The sequence below is a fragment of the Carassius auratus genome, unplaced genomic scaffold (assembly GCF_003368295.1).
Source record: "Carassius auratus strain Wakin unplaced genomic scaffold, ASM336829v1 scaf_tig00014984, whole genome shotgun sequence".
NCBI classification, from domain to species: domain Eukaryota; kingdom Metazoa; phylum Chordata; class Actinopteri; order Cypriniformes; family Cyprinidae; genus Carassius; species Carassius auratus.
Genome location: NW_020524533.1, coordinates 183,967 through 204,666, shown reverse-complemented (window position 1 = coordinate 204,666; position 20,700 = coordinate 183,967). Strand labels below are relative to the sequence as shown.

The 20,700-nt window shown below is 37.7% G+C and overlaps 1 protein-coding gene across 1 annotated transcript in view; it reads left to right on the top strand.

Moving 5' to 3' along the window:
- The first annotated feature begins 4,040 nt into the window (after positions 1-4,040).
- LOC113074516 (adhesion G protein-coupled receptor E3-like) overlaps positions 4,041-20,700 on the top strand; it is a 133,064-nt gene continuing 116,404 nt past the window's right edge. Inside the window, exons 1-10 of the mRNA XM_026247358.1 lie at positions 4,041-4,216; positions 4,328-4,378; positions 4,487-4,537; positions 4,654-4,704; positions 4,832-4,882; positions 6,383-6,433; positions 6,525-6,575; positions 6,691-6,741; positions 6,872-6,922; positions 7,052-7,102. Coding sequence (XP_026103143.1) covers positions 4,345-4,378; positions 4,487-4,537; positions 4,654-4,704; positions 4,832-4,882; positions 6,383-6,433; positions 6,525-6,575; positions 6,691-6,741; positions 6,872-6,922; positions 7,052-7,102 — 442 coding nt within the window. The 5' untranslated portion in view covers positions 4,041-4,216; positions 4,328-4,344. The remainder of the gene's footprint in view (positions 4,217-4,327; positions 4,379-4,486; positions 4,538-4,653; positions 4,705-4,831; positions 4,883-6,382; positions 6,434-6,524; positions 6,576-6,690; positions 6,742-6,871; positions 6,923-7,051; positions 7,103-20,700) is intronic.

The following is a 20,700-nucleotide window of genomic DNA, read 5'->3' as shown; positions in this document are numbered from 1 at the left end:
CACAGCGCTTACAGAAGTCCTCAACATCCCGCCTCAACCGTCCCCAGTAGAAGGCCTTACGCAGATGTCGAAGTGTCTTGGTCACCCCAAAATGGCCTGATCGAGCAGAGCCATGCATGGCTTTTAACACTGCTTCTTGCATGTCCCGAGGCACCACGATCTGCCATCTCTTTTCCCGTTGCTGGCACCACCCATGCCCGCTGGAGAATCCCCTCAACCAGCCGTAGACATTTGAACTTGGCCAACAATACTTTTGTGAATGGGGAGAGGGCCGCTACCTCCTGCCATGGTGGCCGCTGCTGAGTAAGAGTACACACACCATCACCGGCTGCAGGTGTGGGTCTCGTCTCTGATTCTCCATCCATTGAGTGACATCCACATTTTGTAGCTCCTGGCAGACCAGTTCGGCCCCACCACTTCCATCCACCTTCAAGCTAAGCTCCAGCTCTCTGGCTTCTCTACGCTCACAATACTTGCATTCATGGAAATGACTTGGCCGTCTCGATAGAGCGTTGGCATTGCCATGCCGTTCCCCAGCACAATGTGTTACAGTGAACTCATAACTCTGCAGTTCCTCCAGCCAACGAGCTACCTGGCCCTCTGGTTCCTTGAACATCATCAGCCACTGCAAGGAGGCATGGTCAGAACGTATGGTGAAATGCTGACCACACAGGTAGTACTTAAAATGTCTGATGGCAGAGATGGCAGCCAACAGCTCTCGCCGTGTGACACAATATCTATTTTCAGCTGAGCATCTTGCTGAAATAGGCCACTACTCTCTCTCCATCTGGCCACACCCAGGATAAGACTGCTCCTATTCTATCCCCACTTGCGTCCATTTCCAACACGAAGGGCAGTTGGGGGTCAGGCGGTGCCAGGATGTGTGCACACACCAGGGCTTGTTTCAGAGTACTGAAAACATTTTGACAGCCCTCCGTCCAGACAAAGCAATGATCCTTCTTTAAGAGCTTATATAAAGGAGCAGTGATACAGGAAAAACCCCGTACAAATTTCCTGTAATAGGATGCCAAGCCCAGGAAGCTTTTTAACTCCCTTTGGCTCACTGGAACAGGCTACTCCTGTACGGCACTCACTTGTCCTCCGGAGTGCCGATCCCTTCACTGCCTATCCGATGCCCTAAGAAGGTCACCTTTCTGCCCAACAGTCTGCATTTATTGGGATGTAACTTTAGACCCACCCATCTGATCTTCTCCATCACTGCCCTCAAGGCTGTGATGGCTGATTGGAATGAACTTCCATGTGCCAGTATATCATCCAAAAATACCAGACACTGCTGGTGCGGAATGCCTTCCAGTACCCTCTCCATTCAAATGTGGCTGGTGCATTGCAAAGACCAAAAGAGAGGACTTTAAATCGGCACAGACCTCTACCCGTGAAGAAAGCCGTCTTTGGTTGAGCTTCTGGCGGCACCTGCCAGTATCCACACCTCAAGTCCAATGATGAAACCAACGCAAGCCAGCCTCAAGGTCCAAACATTCATCCAGACGGGGAAGAGGGTATGAGTATTTCTGTGTCACTGCGTTGAGCCTAGGTTTGACCCAGATCCCCTTCATCACAGGCAAAACAGTCACGGAACTCCAATAACAGCTCCCACAACTGTTCTTGCTGTTGCATGCCCAACTCGCTGGCACTTCTCTGCATTATCTCTTGCAGCACTCCCATTGTTTCACTGTCTCTCCCAGAAGCAGGCCCAGGCCATGTGTGTAGTAACAGGGGCTCCTGCAGGAATGCACTGGGTGGTGCTGAATCAACAAACAGAACTAACAATTATTGCTAAATGTGTGACTGCATCATATAATAACTTAATTAATAATTTTTATAGTTCATCGTCTAGCTGACTACGACTTGTATTATTATTATTATTTTTAATTTTTCTAAAATCCTGTCAAATGTGCACAAACTACTAGCTACTACTAAATATTGTAGAAACATAATTTTCTGTAAAGTTGCTTTGTAATGATTTGTATTGTAAAAAGCGCTATACAAATAAACTTGAAATGAATTGAATTGCTGTGCAGCACGGGTCATCCTTGTCATCTAGGTGACATGCCCACAACCCAACCGCAAGTCCATCAGTGTGACAAGCTCCTGGTGGCCTCATTTTCACCACATGACCATTGCCAAAACGCAACGTGGCTTTGGGCAGGTCTAACTGACAGCCATGTTCCCTCAAAAAGTCCAACCCCAGGATACAACTGTCCTGCACATTAGCCACCCACACTGGATGCTTCATGTTCATGCCCCCCACAGTCAGTGATAACAGCCCCTTCCCTCTCATTGGTGCTAGCTCACCAGTTACTGTGCGGAGCTGAACTGCTGTGTCTTCCAGCTGCGTTCCATCTGACACCACATCAGGGCGAACTACAGTTATTGTAGACCCTGTATCAACTAGGGCGGTGCATTCAATGCCATCAATGCAAATTGGGATATTGCAAAAATCTGAAATAGCTGTTCTACCCACCACAACCACCCCATGTTCTTTAATTCCATTACTCATTGTGGGCCAGTCTGTCTGCTCTGGTGACAAGCGGGACATGGGCCTGGAGGTCTGCATCGTCTACTGCGCCCCCTTCCTGTTTCCCGAATTCTTACTCAGCGTAGAGCATTCCTTAACCAGATGTCCCTGCTGACCACACCCCCAGCAAATATGGGCCTGTGTCTGCCGCCTGGGTGGAGGCAACGCCAACCCACGAATCATCTTTGTAATCTCATTCAGCCACTCAGGTTTTGGAGATGCTATATCACTCCCTCCAGCTGCCCTGATGGTGGGGGAGGGGCCAGTTGCTGACCCTTGCATTGCTGCTTCAACTGCCATTTCTCTCTCCAGTGCCAACTCTAAGGCCTCTGCCAAATCATGTGGGCGTGCGAGCTGTGTATGTATGCGCAGCTCTGCTGGAGAAAGAGCTCTAATGAACTGATCACGGGCCAGCTCGCTCTGCACTGATGGTGGAATATGTGCATAAGCTCGCCTTGCTAGGGATTCAATATTTTTGGCCAGAACCCATAATAGTTCTCCTGGAATCCTCTGACGGCTGTGTAACTCAGACCGGAGAAGTTCAGATTGGAAACATTGTCCAAAGCGGCGTTTCAATGTACCAACCAATGCACTATAATCCACCCTCTCACTAGTGTCAAGCAGCAACAAACATGAAAGTGGATCATCTGTCAGACAAAGAGCAAGCTGAAGGGCTTTCTGTTCCTCTTACCAAGCAAATGCATTAACTAATAACTCAAAAAACTCAAAAAAGCCTCCCAGTCTGATCTGCCAGACTAGTTTGGGCGCCGCCATTATTGTTTACCTTTAGTGCTGTCTCTTCTCGCGAGATCGACGCACCGGCGCCACCAGCGGCTGACGTCATAGTGTGCGACAGCGGCGGGAAATGGCAGCTTGCTTTCTTGCTCACAGCTACGACCTCACATGGCTCCTTTTTCACTGATTTTGCCATGTAGCTACTGATTGGAAATTGCAGCGGTGCGCACCCCAAACATATACACTGCACTTTTCAGATCCAACTCGAAAATCCAATAACAGTTTGCAACACAAAAATGAATAAAGTGCAACATTAACATAAAGCACATTGTTATCTACAACACAACAACATTTTGAACATGCTATAATATATATAATAACCACCTCTTTAGAAGAGAGCTCCATGAATAAACTTTGTTCAGATGGATGGTTTATTCTCATTGTTCTCCACTCTGTGCACACAGGAACATTGGCTATAGTTTGCTCCATTTAAACCAATTTGTGCTACCCCACTAGTTGCTGCATCTTTACACGCAGACAAAATTTACTACAGAAGTGAGAAGAGTTATCTAATGAAATAATGACGTTTGCATTGTAGTCAAGTCTTTCATGCTTTGAAAGGAATATATGCTCCTTTTGAACTGCAAACATGATTGAATTTCCTCTCAATGGAACAAACCTTGTGAAACATACTAAATACAACTTGTGCAGACCAGGGGGTTGTGATGACCAGAATTATTTCCTTCTTTTCTAGACTGAATGTGGCTTCTTAAAGTTAATTCTCTTTGATGTTTTTTTTTTTTTGTTGTTGATTGTTTGTTTGTTTTGTTTTTTCATGAAGTACAGCATTCCATCATTTGAGTCTGATTTTTTTTCCATCTGGTATTGTTTCAGCTCCTTTACTCACGGTCACGTCCACAACATCTACCAGTCCCACTACTACAGGTAAATGTGCAGTCAAACTGGATTGTTGCTTTAAAAAATAATTATTGTCTTCATGAAGAACACATTTATCGAGCATCTGATTTAATATCTTTTTCTACATTGTTGCTTCAGATCATTTACAACCATTCATGTCCACAACATACACTAGTTCTTCTTCAACAGGTGAAAATGCTTTAAGACCATTTAAAATAAATCCCTCAATGACTTTCTTTGTTGCATAACACACTACTCCATCATCTTATTCTTATTTAACATCTGTTTTTGTTTCAGTCTCTTTACAGCCAGTCACTTCCACAACATTTACTGGTTCTACTTCTACAGGTCAGGATAATTATACTTTAGATGGAATGTGTTTCTTGATGATTTTCTTTATGAAGAACATCATCTGAGTGTGATTTAATATCTATAATAATAGTTTCTATCTGGTATTGTTTCAGCTCATCTACACACGGTCACTTCTACAACATCTACCAGTCCCACTACTACAGGTGAATGTGTAGCTGAACTGGAATGTGGCTTTCAAGAGAAGCTCCTACTAATACCCGTCTGCAAGATAAACACAATGTTTAAGCAGACTTAAATGCTGAATTTCTGCTTCCACATGTTTTGTTTCAGTTCATTTACAACCAGTCTCTTCCACAACATCTACTACTTCCACTTCAGCAGGTGAGAATAATTCTAGACTAAATGTGACCATTTAAAATAAATCCTTCAATGATATCCTTGTTGCTGAACACTTTTTTTTCATCTGAGATTTTTTTTTTTTAAGTTTCTTTAAAGAGGTCCTATTATGCTCTTTTACAAAGTCTTGATTTTGTTTTGGGGGGCATTAGAACATGCTATAATGCTTAGTGGTTAAAAAAAAAAAAAAAACACATTATTTTTCACATAATTGACATTATTACAATTCCTTTCTCCCCAGCCTGGCTCAAACAGCTTGATTAGATCTTGTCCACCTTCCAAAAAACTAAATGTGTTTGTGACTGGTTAGTTGTCCCAGTAAGCTGTGATTGGCGAACAGTTTAGATGGTGTTTCAGTATTGCCCCACCCCTTGCCAAAGCAGCTATTAGCATAATGTCAATATCACCATACCAATTTGAGCCGGATTCATACCCCAAGAATATTGACCAAGAGGATAGATCAGAACCTTTGCATGCACAGATATTGCAAGACATATTAGAGTGGTAGCGTAAATTATTATTATTATTATTATTATTATTATTATTATTATTATTATTATTATTATTATTAATAATAATAATAATATTATTATTTTGGCTAAATAAAATTTTAGATACAAAGTAAACAACCACTTAAAAAACTGCATTTACTATTTACAGGTAAGTGCAATTATAATATGTATTACATTGCAGAAACGGCATAGAACGTAAACTTTGAAACTTAATAAAACACACAAAAACAAATAAAGCAGCATACTTTCAGGCTGTGATGCATATACAGCAGATTTTCCTGACAAAGTGGCAACTGCTTCATCTTTCATTAAAAGCTTTTTGGCAAAACCAGCACATTTTAAATTTATCCACTTTGGAGAACATTTTAAAAAAGCTCAGTTTTCCTTGACTAAAAATGCTTTATCAGCGTGGACGGAAGGCCAAAATGAAGACAAAAAGATGTGTTTTTAAACTAAAACATATTGGTGTGGACAAGGCCTAAGTCACCGGCCTCAAATAACCTCCTGATTAGAAGAACACTCCATGAATAAACTGTTCTCCGCTCTCTACTCTCTGCACACAGGAACATTGGCTATAGTTTGCTCCATTTAAACACCAATTTGTGCTACCCCACTACTTGCTGCATCTTTACACGCAGAAAAAATCGACTACAGAAGTGAGAAGGGTTATTTAATGTAATGATGTTTGCAAAGCAGTCAAGTCTTTCATGCTTTTAAAGGAATATACACTCCTTTTGAACTGCAAACATGGTTGGATATCCTTTAAATGGAACATACCATGGAAGTGAAACTAAATGCAAAATGTGCAGAGCTGGGGGTTGTAAGGACCAGGATTATTAACTTCTGTTCTAGACTGAATGTGGCTTCATAGAATTTAATTCCTCTTTATTATTGATTTTTTTTTTTTTTTTTCATGAAGAACATCGTAGTTCATCATCCAATCCAATTTTGTTTCCATCTGGTATTGTTTCAGCTCCTTTACTCACGGTCACTTCCACAACATCTACCAGTCCCACTACTACAGGTAAATGTGCTGTCAAACTGAAATGTGGCCTTCAAAAGAAGCTTTTCCATCTGTTCCTGATTTAACATCTGTTTTCACATTGTTGTTTCAGATAATTTACCACCATTCACGTCAGCAACATACACTAGTTATACTTCAACCGGTGAAAATAATTTTAGACCTTTAAAAAAGAAATCCCTCAATTACTTTGTTGCATAAAACAGTACTTCATCATCTGATTCTGATTTAAAATCTGTTTCCTTCTGTTTTTGTTTCAGTCTCTTTACAGCCAGTCACTTCCACAACATTTAGTAGTTCTACTTCTACAGGTGAGGATTAATTATAGATGGAATGTGTTTCTTTTAAAAGGGATTTTATCTTGATGATTTTCTTCATGAACAACACCGTTCATCATCTGGGTGTGATTTTAACATCTGTTTCACTTTGGTATTGTTTCAGCTCCTTTACACACAGTCACTTCCACAACATCTACCAGTCCCACTACTACAGGTGAATGTGTAGCTGAACTGGAATGTGGCCTTCAAGAGACGCTTCTCCTAATACCTGTCTTCATGATGAACACAGATGTTAAATCAGTCTTAAATGCTGAATTTCTGCTTTCCAAATGTTTTGTTTCAGTTCATTTACAACCAGCCACTTCCACAACATCTACTACTTCTACTTCAGCAGGTGAGAATAATTGCTGAACACTTTTTTTTTATCAGATTATTTATTTATTTATTTAGGTTCTTTAAAGACATCCTATTATGCTCTTTTACAAAGTCTTGATTTTGTTTTGGGGGGCATTAGAACATGCTATAATGCTTAGTGGTTCAAAAACACATTGTTTTTCAAATAATTTGCATTATTACAATTCCTTTCTCCCCAGCCTGGCTCAAACAGCTTGATTAGGTCTGGGTTTGATGAAGGCGCACCTTCCAAAAAACGAAATGTGTTTGTGACTGGTTAGTTGTCCCAGTAAGCTGTGATTGGCGAACAGTTTAGATGGTGTTTCAGTATTGCCCCACCCCTTGCCAAAGCAGCTGTTAGCATAATGTCAATATCAGCATACCAATTTGAGCCGGATTCATACCCCGAGAATATTGACCAAGAGGATAGATCAGAACTTTTGCATGCACAGATATTGCAAGACATATTAGAGTGGTAGCGTAAATTATGAAAATTATAAAAAAAAAAAAAAAAAAAAAAAATGGCAAAATAAAATTTTAGATAAAATGTCAACAACCACTTAAAAAACTGCATTAACTATGTACAGGTAAGTGCAATTATAATTATAATAGAACTTACTTTTTGAAATGTAATAAACCACACAAAAACAAATAAAGCAGCATACTTTCAGGCTGTGATGCATATACAGCAGACTGTCCCGACAAAGTGGCAACTTCTTCGTCTTTCAGTAAAAGCTGAAAGAAACCAGCACTTGCATCATCGTTTTCAAATGTATCCACTTTGGAGAGCATTTTCAAAAAGCTCAGTTTTCCTTGACCAAAACACGCTGTCTCAGTGTGGACGGAAGGCCAAAATGGAGACAAAAAGATGTGTTTTTAAACTAAAACATATTAGTGTGGACAAGGCCTAAGTCAAATAACCTCCTCATTAGAAGAGAGCTCCATGAATAAACTGTGTTCAGATTGACATGGTTTCTTCTCATTGTTCTCCGCTCTCTACTCTCTGCACACAGGAACATTGGCTATAGTTTGCTCCATTTAAACACCAATTTGTGCTACCCCACTACCTGCTGCATCTTTACACACAGACAAAAAAAGAAATCCCTCAATTTCTTTGTTGCATAACTCATTTGATTCTGATTTAAAATCTGTTTCCTTCTGTTTTTGTTTCAGTCTCTTTACAGCCAGTCACTTCCACAACATTTAGTAGTTCTACTTCTATAGGTGAGGATAATTGTAGATGGAATTTGTTTCTTTTAAAAGGGATTTTATCTTGGTGATTTTCCTGAACAACACCGTTCATCATCTGGATGTGATTTTAACATCTGTTTCCATCTGGTATTGTTTCAGCTCCTTTACACACAGTCACTTCCACAACATCTACCAGTCCCACTACTACAGGTGAATGTGTAGCTGAATTGAAATGTGGCCTTCCCAAGAAACTCCTAATCTGAGTCTGATATAACACCTTTCAATGTGTTGTGTTTCAGTTCCTTTACCGCAAATCACGTCCACAGCATTTACAGGTCATACTTCTACAGGTTAGTATGATGCTGGACTTCCTTTCATCCAAGTTTTAGTGCTGATTTCTGCCTCATTCATGTTAACAGTCACTAGCACATAAGGGAGAGTGGTACACAACCTAACAACTCCTTAGATGAAAACTTTTTCAAAACTGAGATGAAAATGTTACTTTTCATCTCTTACATTTTTAAGATTTTTTTTTAATTTTGGTGCACATTTTTCTCTATAGTGTTGATATGACCAAAGGTTAAATACTGTAAATTTTTATCCTAGTATGTCTGGAAATATTTAAACCATGTGTGTTACCATTAACTCCTCATTTGTTTGTGCCCCGCACTCCCCTATTCATTTAATTTTTACAAATGAGTTAAATTTGATGTTTTTTTTTCTTTCTTCATGTTACATATAATATTACTCTCCTTACTTAAATGAACGTACTCTGATTGTGTGCTTTTCCCATTTTTAATGGCCCTGTTACAAAGTTAAGCCCTATTTGCACAGGATTTGTATTACTTGGTGATTTCTGGTCATTTGTAATAATTTTGGAGGTTGTCTGTAATCTTAATCCTGTGCCAATTGGCCAGATCTTTCATTTGAAATGTAAAAAATCCCCTGCAAATTACCTACCATATTTCACTGAACAGCGAGATCCTGTGATAATATTAGTCCCATGCAAATCAGCATCTCTGTGATTTGGCCATGATCTTGCGGGATCGTATATAATTTTTTCAATGTTTTTGTGTCCTGTGTGCCTTATCCATTCTTCACAAAAATGGATAAGGCACACAGGTGGAGTGTTTTGATAGTGTTTTGGGTGCTGGATCATATATACACCAAACTACAATTTGCAGAAAGAGAAGCTGAAACCCATCAGAAGAGCAAAAGAAAAAGAATGATGACATGTATAACAGCATGCGTTAAGGAACAATCTCCTGTCTAAGAAATAACGTTACAGTACACAAAGTCTTGGCATCATATGTAGTTTATAAGTTGGTAAATTCATGTTGAATCACAGGCTTTGTTTATCCCGTGTGAATGCACCACACAACATTATGTGTGTGTGTGTGTGTGGTGGGGAAATCACACAAGGTCCTCAGATAATGCTGATCCCATGCGAACTGGGAATTAGTCTCATCTTCAGTATTAAGATTTTTTTTTTTTAAATGTAATTAGCTATGCTTGTATATATTATCATGCTTTAAGATAAATATTGTTTCATAAATATTACATATGGTTTCATATTTTATCTGATTTCAGTTTGAAGCTTTCCGATTGAAGTTTGGTGTCTTTTATCTCAATGAGACATTATTATTTTTTGCACATTTTAGAATAGAAACATGAATAAATACATAACCTACTTATATTAATGACTGTAAAAGTTTGTTCCATTTTGTAGTGTAAGATCCCCTATAGTAAAGAAGACCCACTGGCCCAACAACATAATCCAACAATGCGTGTAGGTCTTTTACTTAATTTATCAGTATTTAGTTTAAATTTTATTAGCTCGGTTTAATTTTACTCAAATGTTCAGTGATCATTAAATGTAGGCTGTATTCCTAAGAACTGATCACAAATATTGTTTTTGTATTTATCTAGATATTTTAATAATCAAATGTCCCATGTTACCCAATGTCGCATTTGAGTTGCGTGGATCTCATGGTCACAAATTTCCCAGTCCGATTTTAGTCGGAGGGTGTAGGTTGACTAATGACCTCTTGATCAAAAGTGTAGCTTATTTGGTCTTGTCCCATTCAACTTAAATCAGTGACAGACAGAAATCAAAAGGTCTCCAATGATATGCCTACTACTCCATTCATCCAAGAGCCTTCAGTTTGCTTTAATTCTGGCCATACATTTGAGGTAACACTTGTAATTTACAGGTCCTTCTCAAAAGATTAGCATATTGTGATAAAAGTTCATTATTTTCCATAATGTAATGATAAAAATTTAACTTTCATATATTTTAGATCCATTGCACACCAACTGAAATATTTCAGGTCTTTTATTGTTTTAATACTGATGATTTTGGCATACAGCTCATGAAAACCCAAAATTCCTATCTCAAAAAATTAGGTAAACATGTATCATGTCAATTACAGAATTAAACAATTATAAGCCAAATCAGAAAGGATTATGCATATGTGAATCACATCGTATCCGCATGGCAATTCTATGCTCCTGTACATGGATCACTGCAGCTATTGGGCTAAATGTTCCATGTACCAAAGACTTAAACTACTTCAGTCTGTGTGCATTGAATTTATTTAATACACAAGTTTCACAATTTGAGTTGAATTACTGAAATAAATGAAGTTTTCGACGACATTATAATCGTGTGATTCATGAAACACTCATATGCCAACAATCCCATCATACGAATGATCATGCATTGATTGATGTGGCAGCTAAAACTAACATAATTTGAATATCATGCCCCTAAATACACCCTGGTTTCTAAGCCTTGCCCCTAGAGTTTATGACATGGAGAAATGTGACCAGGTCAAAAAGAGGAAACAATCTCATGAAAAAGAAATTGATCTTACTACAGAAACACCCACTTAAAAATTGAACTTAAATAGTTTAAGTATATTAATACTGCAAAATACAGTACAGAAGTTATTAAAAGTTCAAATTAAGGAGAGGAAGGAGTATTTGAAGTTAAAAATGGAACAAAAATTAAAACAAAATAATGTGAGAAAGGCATGGAATGAATTAAACAGGATGTATTGTAATGGAAATAGAGTACAGGGATATTCTGCCTCTGGTGGTCAAATGGGGATGGATGAAATTAACATATATGTTGGAATAGATTTAATGGAGGATCTAGTGTTTTAAAATTTCCCCTCTGGATGGTATATGGCTGAGCTCCTATTTAGACCCCCTTCAGTTTTAAGTTTGCCGTATTGATGGAACAAGTAAGAATTAGGTTAAGGAGAATTAAAAAGAAGATATCTGCTGGCCCTGATGGCATCAGTGCTGGAGTTCTTCAAAGCTGTGCTGATCAAATCTACTGGGTGATTTATTATTTTAATTTGTGCTTGCGCTTGGAAAGGGTACCCGTATTATGGAAGAAATCCATAAAATGTCAAATGTGTAGTACCAGTCCTTAGGAAAATTAAACCCACTTCTAGTGCATTCAACACTATCCAGCCAGCATTACTCAAGAATAAGTAAGAAAATACTGTATTACACCAGATAAATGAGACGAGTCTAAATAAATAAAGTGATTCATTTTAGAGTTAACCTGTTCAACTCCTAACATTGTGAATGGCTAACGCAAATTTGTTTTCATCTTCTTCAAAAATGAAGGGCATTTCTCAGTATCACTGAGTTCAGTACATGATGGAATCAGTGCTTCAAATCCGGGGACAAATGTTCCCCTCACATTGTGATATTAAAGCTGCGGTAGGGAACTTTTGACGCTCTAGAGATTAATAAACAGAACTGCTTGCGTCTTGCGGAAGAACATCGTAGCCGGAACTACTTCTCTCTGTTTATGTCTATGAAGAATCACAAAGGTACTGGGTTACTCCGCCGCGGTACCCCCGAAGCAATCTAAAATAGTCCGAATATAAACACTTATTATAGGTGCACACTAGTGTTTCAGGACAAGCTAAAAACACGGTTTGGAAAATGGATTCATGGTGTACTCGCTTATTATATAAATTTTTCTACATTTTGAACACAAACAAAGTTACGGACCGCAGCTCTGATTGGTTATTTCTTACCGGGAGCGATGGAGTTTCTGCAAATGGCAATAGGAGCACTGGGAGGAGCCAGAGGAGCTTGATTTATTCACAGATTATCTGTCTCATATTCTACTGTCAGGACATAATGACAGGTTTAATAAATATGTAAAAAATATTTTTTTTACAAAAGTTCCCTACAGCACCTTTAAGGACAAATCAGCAGAAAGTGTTTCTCGTCCTCTATTTGTTGTAGATCAACGAGTCTACAGATCCTATGCTATTGCTCTGTATATGTCTGTCTGTATTCTTTCTATTATTTCTATTTCTAAATAATGGTTACTTAATATGTATTTGGAGAGGATTCTACTTTCTTTTTAAATGGTTTTATGAATAATTGGCACATTTAGTGGTTCCGTTTTGGGTTGAGCAGCATTGGACTTTATTTTGAAGGTCAAAATGGTTTTTATTGAGTCATCATATTTTAAACCACCAAAATTGATATTTAGTATTTTGGAACATCTAACACCAGTCCTTAGTGGGCTTGCAAAAACATGTAAATAATCTTGTTTTTATTTAGGACTTACTTTCTGTTTTTGTTTTTCTCATAAAAGCAATATCTCTGTCTTATCCAAATTTAAAATGAGAAAACTATTGAAATATATAGTTGAGTGTCATCATGAATTCATGAAGACTATTCCCATTGCAGGTCTGATCAACATGCCGCTAGAAGAATGCAGGGTAATTTGTTTCGGGTGTTAATTTCTGAAATTGTAATTGGAGGGTTGGATTCATATTAATCAATTGAAACAACAGCACAATAAAACCGTATAATGTGTACTGTTTTGTATTTTTGTTATTGTTGGTTCTTTGCATATACTTTGTAGACACAATTCATTTTTAAAACCGTTATCAAAAACACAAAATACTCCATAGTCCACTTTCAAATTAATTTATAAAGCTAATTTGTGATTTCAGACCACAGGGCGGTGTAAAGATCTTCTTGACAATATAGAGAACATGACGGCAGAAGTGCTTCCATTGACAGTAAGAAAATATGACAACATAATCACTATTTGTCACTCAAAGAAATTATCATGCAGCAAAGCTTTACAAATAATCCTGTTTATATGATCACTAAAACAGAATGTGACCAGCATTTTGAATGTGGTCCTCAAAACTTCAGGCACGATTTTGGAGTCATCATCAGCTGACAAACTGATTTCAGATGGAAACCGTTTTTTAAAAGCCAGTGAGAAACTTGTGTCCATGCTCGTAAAACCAACAAACACAAGTGACTATGTCAATTTTACTCTTGACACTTTGGGTAAGTAAAAAGATAAATATGAATAAACAGTGAAATTACTGACTTAATGTGATTAAGTCTAGAAACACTTTTAAATAATTTTTTTTCAGATGACCTTATTGTTAATACATTTTCATTCACACATCTGTACTTTTTAATCAGAGGTAGAAATCTTCATGGTTGGACAACAGGTAACCCTAGAGAAAATCCCTAGACTTAACACAACAAATTCTTCTGTGGACATCGATCTCATTGGGATTGCCAAGAACAACATTGAAACAAGTATGTATATATATATATATATATATATATATATATATATATATATATATATATATATATATATATATATATATACAACTAAATCACATTTACTTAAGGTTATTTAATGTTTAGTTGAATTTAAGTTTTTATATGAAATGGTATTTATGTGTTTCTGTAACTCAGGATCAGCTGCTGTGGCTTTCATGAGCTACGTCACGATGGAGAATCTACTGAAGCCAGACTTCTTCAACACACCAGAAGACATGTTTAAAACCATGATGTCCACTGTGATCTCAGCTACTCTTCCCAAAACCAACTACACTAAACTCACCAAACCAGTCAACTTCACCCTCAAACACATCAGAGTGAGAGACTGAAAAGTGTTTGTCCAACTTGAGAAATAATGAAAAATCTGAAAATACTTATTCAATATTTATTCACTTTTATAATATATTATGTTCCTTCTTTATTTTGCAGGAATTTGATCCCAGTGGTTCTCTGTCCTGTGTTTACTGGAAAATCAATGAGTGGATTGTAGATGGATGTTCTGTTTTAGAGACCAACAGCAGCTACACTGTGTGTTCCTGTGATCATCTGTCCACATTCGCTCTCATCATGCAAACCAGCCGCCCACCAGAGGTACTGAACATTTCTAGTGAACACCGAGGAACAGCACAGATTTGGCGCTCAAGTTCTCTGACATGTTTTCTCAGAGTGACCCACTGCTGGAGCTGTTGAATTTGGTGTGTGTGACCGTGGGGCTGGTGTTCTTCACTTTAGCCCTGTTGACCTTTGCCCTTTGTCAGTGGAGCCCTGGAGTGAATAATGTGGCTCGAATCAACATCTGCATCAGTCTTCTGCTGGCTCACCTTCTGTTCCTGCTCACACAGCAGTTCTTGAATCTCATACAACGTCAGAAGGTGAGAATGATGAAGAAGCCCTACAGCTCAACACAGCATCACTGAGAATCATCATAACCCTCTCTCATGATCTCCAGGTGCTGTGTACCGTGATCTCAGGCCTTCTGCACTTCCTCTTTCTCTCCGGCTTTGTGTGGATGTTCATTGAAGCTGTGCTGCTCTTCATCTGTGTGAAGAACCTATCACAGATCAGCTCCATTAATAGAAAGGTTCTTAGCAGTAGATTCCTGTGTGTGCTTGGATATTTGGTTGCTCTGGCTGTGGTGGCTGTGTCTGTTGTGGTGGATCCAAATGGATATGGAAGTGAAAAGTGAGTTTAAATTGAGTGACTCATTGCTCATCATCTTTACCCATGTTTGTTTGTTGATTATTTTATGTATCTCCCCCCAAATAGGTGCTGGATGAAAATAGATAAAGGCTTCATTTCAAGATTTCTGGGACCTGTTTGCATGATACTAATGGTAAAAGCATTGCTCATGAGTTTGTATTAGATATAAAACAATACAATTATATATATGTGTGTGGAGTGCATTCAGAAATTATTCAGACCCTCTTCACTTTTTTCAATTTTGCTATGCTGCAGCCTGATTCTACATTTGTTTAAATATTTTTTTTTCTCATTAACTGTGCACTCCATACCTCATAATGAAAGAATTTAAGAAATGTCTTTTAATTTCTTAAAAAGAAAAAACTGAAATGTCACATTTACATAAGTATTCATACCCTGTACTTAGTTGAAGCACCTTTGGCACCAATTACAGCCTTGCGTCTTCTTGTGTATGACACAACCAGCTTTACACACCTGGATTGGGGGATTTTCTGCCATTTCTTTTTTGCAAATCTTCTCAAGCTTGGTCAGCTTGGATAGGGACCTTTATGGACAGCCATTTTTTAGGTCTCTCCAGAGATGTTCGATAGGGTTCGAGTCAGGGCTATGGATGGGCCACTCCAAGACATTCACCGAGTTGTTCCTAAGCCTCTCCTGTGTTGCCATTGGCTGTGTGCTTAAGGTCATTGTCATGTTGGAAGGTGAGGCTTCAGCCCAGTCTGAGGTCCTGAGCATTGTGGAACAGGTTCAATGAAGATATCTCTGTACTTTGCTTCATTCAGCTTTCCCTCAACCCTGACCAGTCTCCCAGTCCCTGCCACTGAAAAACTCCCCCACAGTATGAGGATGTTAACAGCATGCTTTACTTTTGGGATGGTACTCTGCAGGTGATAAGCAAATAAGTCCAGAGTGTGCAAGTACTTCTTCGTTCTTTAGGTTGGTGTCATTGTCATTGACGCAAGTTGTTTTCAGATGCTTAGAATTGAGGTTCATCAGACCAGATTATCTTCTCAGAGTCTGAGGGTCCTTTAGATGTTGTTGGGTTTTTCTTTTTCTTTTTTTTCTTTTTTTGTACAAAGTCCAAGTCTGTTTTCATATCTCTTCAGTGAGTAGAGGTTTGAGTTTGGCCACTGCCATAAAGCCCAGATCGGTGAAGTGTTGCAGTGATGTTTGTTCTTCTGTAGGTTTCTCTCATCTACATATGATCATGGAGCTCAACTATAGTGACCATCCGATAAAACAGAGAAACAAATAGAGACATCATTAGTGTAGCTGCTGTTCCAACAAAGTAAAATTAATTATTTTAACCCAAGCTAAAGAATAAGAATGCACGTTTGATCAGATACGACTGCAGTCACAAAATATGAATTGCATTATTCGAATACTTGCCGAAAGAGATGCGTTTTTAATCTAGATTTAAACAGAGAGAGTGTGTCTGAACTCGAACATTATCAGGAAGTCTATTCCAGAGTTTGGGAGTCAAATGTGAGAAAGCTCTACCTCCTTTAGAGGACTTTGCTATCCTAGGAACGACCAAAAGTCCAGCGTTTTTTTACCTTAGGGTGCGTGATGGGTTGTAACGTGGTAGAAGGCTAGTTAGGTACGCAGGAGCTAAACCATTTAGGGACTTATAGGTAAGTAATGATAATTTGTAACTGATACGGAACTTAATAGGTAGCCAGTGCAGAGACTGTAAAATTGGGCTAATATGATCATATTTTCTTGACCTCGTAAGGACTCTAGCTGCTGTATTTTGGACTACCTGTAGCTTGTTTATTGACGAAGCAGGACAACCACCTAGAAGTGCATTACAACAGTCCAGTCTAGAGGTCATGAATGCATGAACTAGCTTTTCTTTTTTTTTTCTTTTTTTTGCATCAGAAACAGGTAACAGGTTTCGTAGCTTGGCAATGTTTCTGAATCATCAGTGCTACAGAAATTATTTTGTAACCTTCCCCAGATCTATGGCTGGATACGATCCTGTCTCAGAGCTCTGCAGGCAGTTCCTTTGACCTCATGGCTTGATTCTCGCTCTGATATGCATTGTCAGGTGTGAGTCATTTTATAGAGAGGTGTGTGCCTTACAAATCATGTAAAATCAATTTCAATTACCACAGGTCGACTCCAATCAAGGTGTAGAAACATCTAAACAAATTATCAAGAGAAATGGGAGGCACCTGAGCTAAATTTCAAGTGTTGTTGCAAAGGGTCTGAACACTTATGTAAATGTGATATTTGATTGTTTTCTCTCTTTAATAAACTTACAAACATTCCTAAAATTCTGTTTTATCTTTGTCATTATGCTGTACGGAGTGTAGATTCATTAGAAAACAAATTAATTTAAACAATTGTAATCTCAGGCTGCAACATAGCAACATTTATGTAATTTCTGAATGTACTCTGTGTGTGTGTGTGTGTGTGTGTGTGTGTGTGTGTGTGTGTGTGTGTGTGTATGTATGTATGTATGTATGTGTATATATATATATATATATATATATATATATATACTGTATGTCCAATGCACTGTGCTACACATATTATTATTTTTATATATATTTTTTGCTCTGCAGTCAAACATGATTCTCTTCATCAAAATCATCATCAGTTTAAACTCAACTCTAAAAAATCTCAATGCCGAAGTCTCACAGATGAAACAAACCAAGTAACAAACATTTATGATTTAATAACTCTATAAAAATAACATATAGAAAATGAGGACATTAACTTTCTCTGTTTCTCTGCAGGGTTATGGTGTTTAAAACACTGGGGCAGTTTGTGGTTCTTGGTTGCTCCTGGATTCTGGGTTTCTTCACTAATTGCAATAAGGTGTTGGAGATCCTCTTCCTAATCTTGAACTCCCAGCAGGGAACCTTCATCTTCCTGATCTACTGTGTCCTCAATAATAAGGTTAGACATGTTTCCATCCTACTTAATAATAAATCATTTCATTTGTACCACAGACAGTAAATGAAAGAAAAGTAAAGCAGCAGTATTTACTTCTCAAAATTAAAATCTAGTCGTTAAAAAAACCTTTCTGTTTACCTTTTTAATGTAAAAAAAAAAAAAAATGCAATGCTCCAGTTGCTAATGTAACCAAATGAATGAAATTGCATGAAACATCCTTTGGGATAAATTCTATTTCCTCTGAAAACTGAAACCTGATTTGTTAAAGTTCATGTAGCTGGACATAAACATGGCATTTCTGCCCAGTAAAATGGGTGGGGCCAACTGCATATATAAAGCTGGCACTGCGTGTCATTTCAGAATCTTTCGACTGATGACCAACTGCATTGACTTGCTCGCAGCTTCATAGTATTGTAGACAATTTTCCCGTACTCATTCATATTATCTCAGGAATCCAAGGTTACATTGTAACCAAAGCATTCCATCTCAAAATGCTCTCTCACATTGTGTGAACAACATTTTGGGGAACAATTTCCAATAGCACTGTGCTTAAGAATGGGTGAATGAGAGAGTGCTCCATGAGCCGAGCTCCAGGGAGCCTGATATGAGAGTCCTAATGGAAGCATGAGCACAACAGGCCTGGAATCAGTCAGACCCTCTTCAAAAATATCCTTGACCACTAGCAGGGACACAGGATGACTAGCTGGACAAAATCCACACCTGAAGGGCAGGGACCTCTGGGTTATAAAAGGTAGGTAGACAGTAAAGATCCAAGAGATGAAAAGGAAAAAGATTCTGATGAAATGGCACTCAGTACTGACTTGCATATGCAGTTGATCCTACCCACTTTGAAAGAATAAAATTCTATTTGTTCATGCAGCTACATGAACCATTAACAAATCAGGCGTCAGAATTGGGAGTAAACAGAGTTCCCAAAATGCTTTTCAAAAGGGAACTTCATTTTTGTTCATGAGTTTTGTAAGTCACTCAGCTCCTCTCGTCTCATTCTTGTCCAGGTCAGGCAGCAGTACAGGAAGTTCTTCAGATATCTTTGCAGTATCAAACAACAGGACTACAGCATTATGTTCAAGAAGTAAAAAAGTACTGCAAAAGTGTCAATAATATACAGAAATACAAAGCATAATTAATGTTTTTGAATGTTAGTCTCACTTCTTTTTTGTTAATGCTATATTAAATAAATATATTACTAGTGTACTTAGTAGAGCTGACTAATAATGGCAAAAAAAGAGGGCAACCTTTTCACCTTGAAAATCTTACTAAATAAATTTAGTTTTCTTAACATAAAAGCTTTGTTTACTGTATATAAACCTAATATTAATTATTGAATAAATGCTTTAAATAAAATACCAATGCTCATATGACTTTAAATACAGAACTGTGTTAAAAGCCTTTTTGTATATTAAAAGGGACTTTGAAAATATGTTTTCCAGCTGAACAATTTATTAAACATGCTGTACTTGTACCTTGTTTTCATGAAAAAATAAATATGGCACTACCTTGACTAAGGTTTATTTCATATTACTTTGTATTATGTTAATTATCTTGTATTCATTATAATTTATTTCAGATATCTTGGTCTTTATAACCGTAACATTGTAGTCAACCAAAGCTGGTAATTTATTGCTGTGGTGCTGTGAATGAGCAGATCTGCAGATTAGAATATAATCTTTGAGCAGAAAAAAATAAACAAACAAAACATGTTTCTGGTGATTCTAGTAATATTGTCTAAATTTCTGAAGGATACTGCATGCGTGCTAGTAATGTCCATGTGTACCATATAATTAAATGTTGAAAAGTTTGCCTCCTCTACACCATGTAAGACCACCGCTGTACATGCTCATACTTTTCAGTCGAGAAATCCAAGATTTCTAAAAATCCTTTCTTTGTATTGGTCTTAAGTAATATTCTAATTTTCTGAGATACTGAATTTAGGATTTTCCTTAGTTGTCAGTTATAATCATCAAAATTAAAATAAATAAACATTTGAAATATATCAGTCTGTGTGTAATGAATTAATATAATATACAAGTTTCACTTTTTGAATGGAATTAGTGAAATAAATCAACTTTTTGATGATATTCTAATTCTATGACTAGCACCTGTACTTTTAAATAACAAACAAATGTCATGTCATCATACTGAGCATGCATTATATGCAGGTAATTATATTTGCATGAGCTCTTTCTAAACATTTATCTTTAGAATTCTGTTTTTTTACTTTTTGTTGTTGTTGCAGTGGCTCTATAGCATCACTGTTTAAGAGTAATTGGCTGGTGAAGTTGATTTACATATTGTAGAGTTAACAACAGTTATCATTGTAATATTTGAAGGGAATGTCATAACAAATGTCAGTAGACCAGGGACATTTGTACAAACTTATTTTTGGGCTGTGGAAATACAAATGGAAGACAGGAGAAAATAAACACAGCTGAAAAGGGGCAGAGCTACAATGTCTATTGCAGCTTGATTAAGTGTTTGACAACATTGCCCTCATGAAAATCAACCATGGTTTTAGAATAGTAAGTGTAATTCTCAAAAGTGGATGTCTCATAAATGTATCCTAGTTTAGTTACTTGGTGTTTAGTAAGGAAAGGCCTACTTTACATCAGCAGCACAGACTCAGCACAGACTCAGACTCTGTATTGT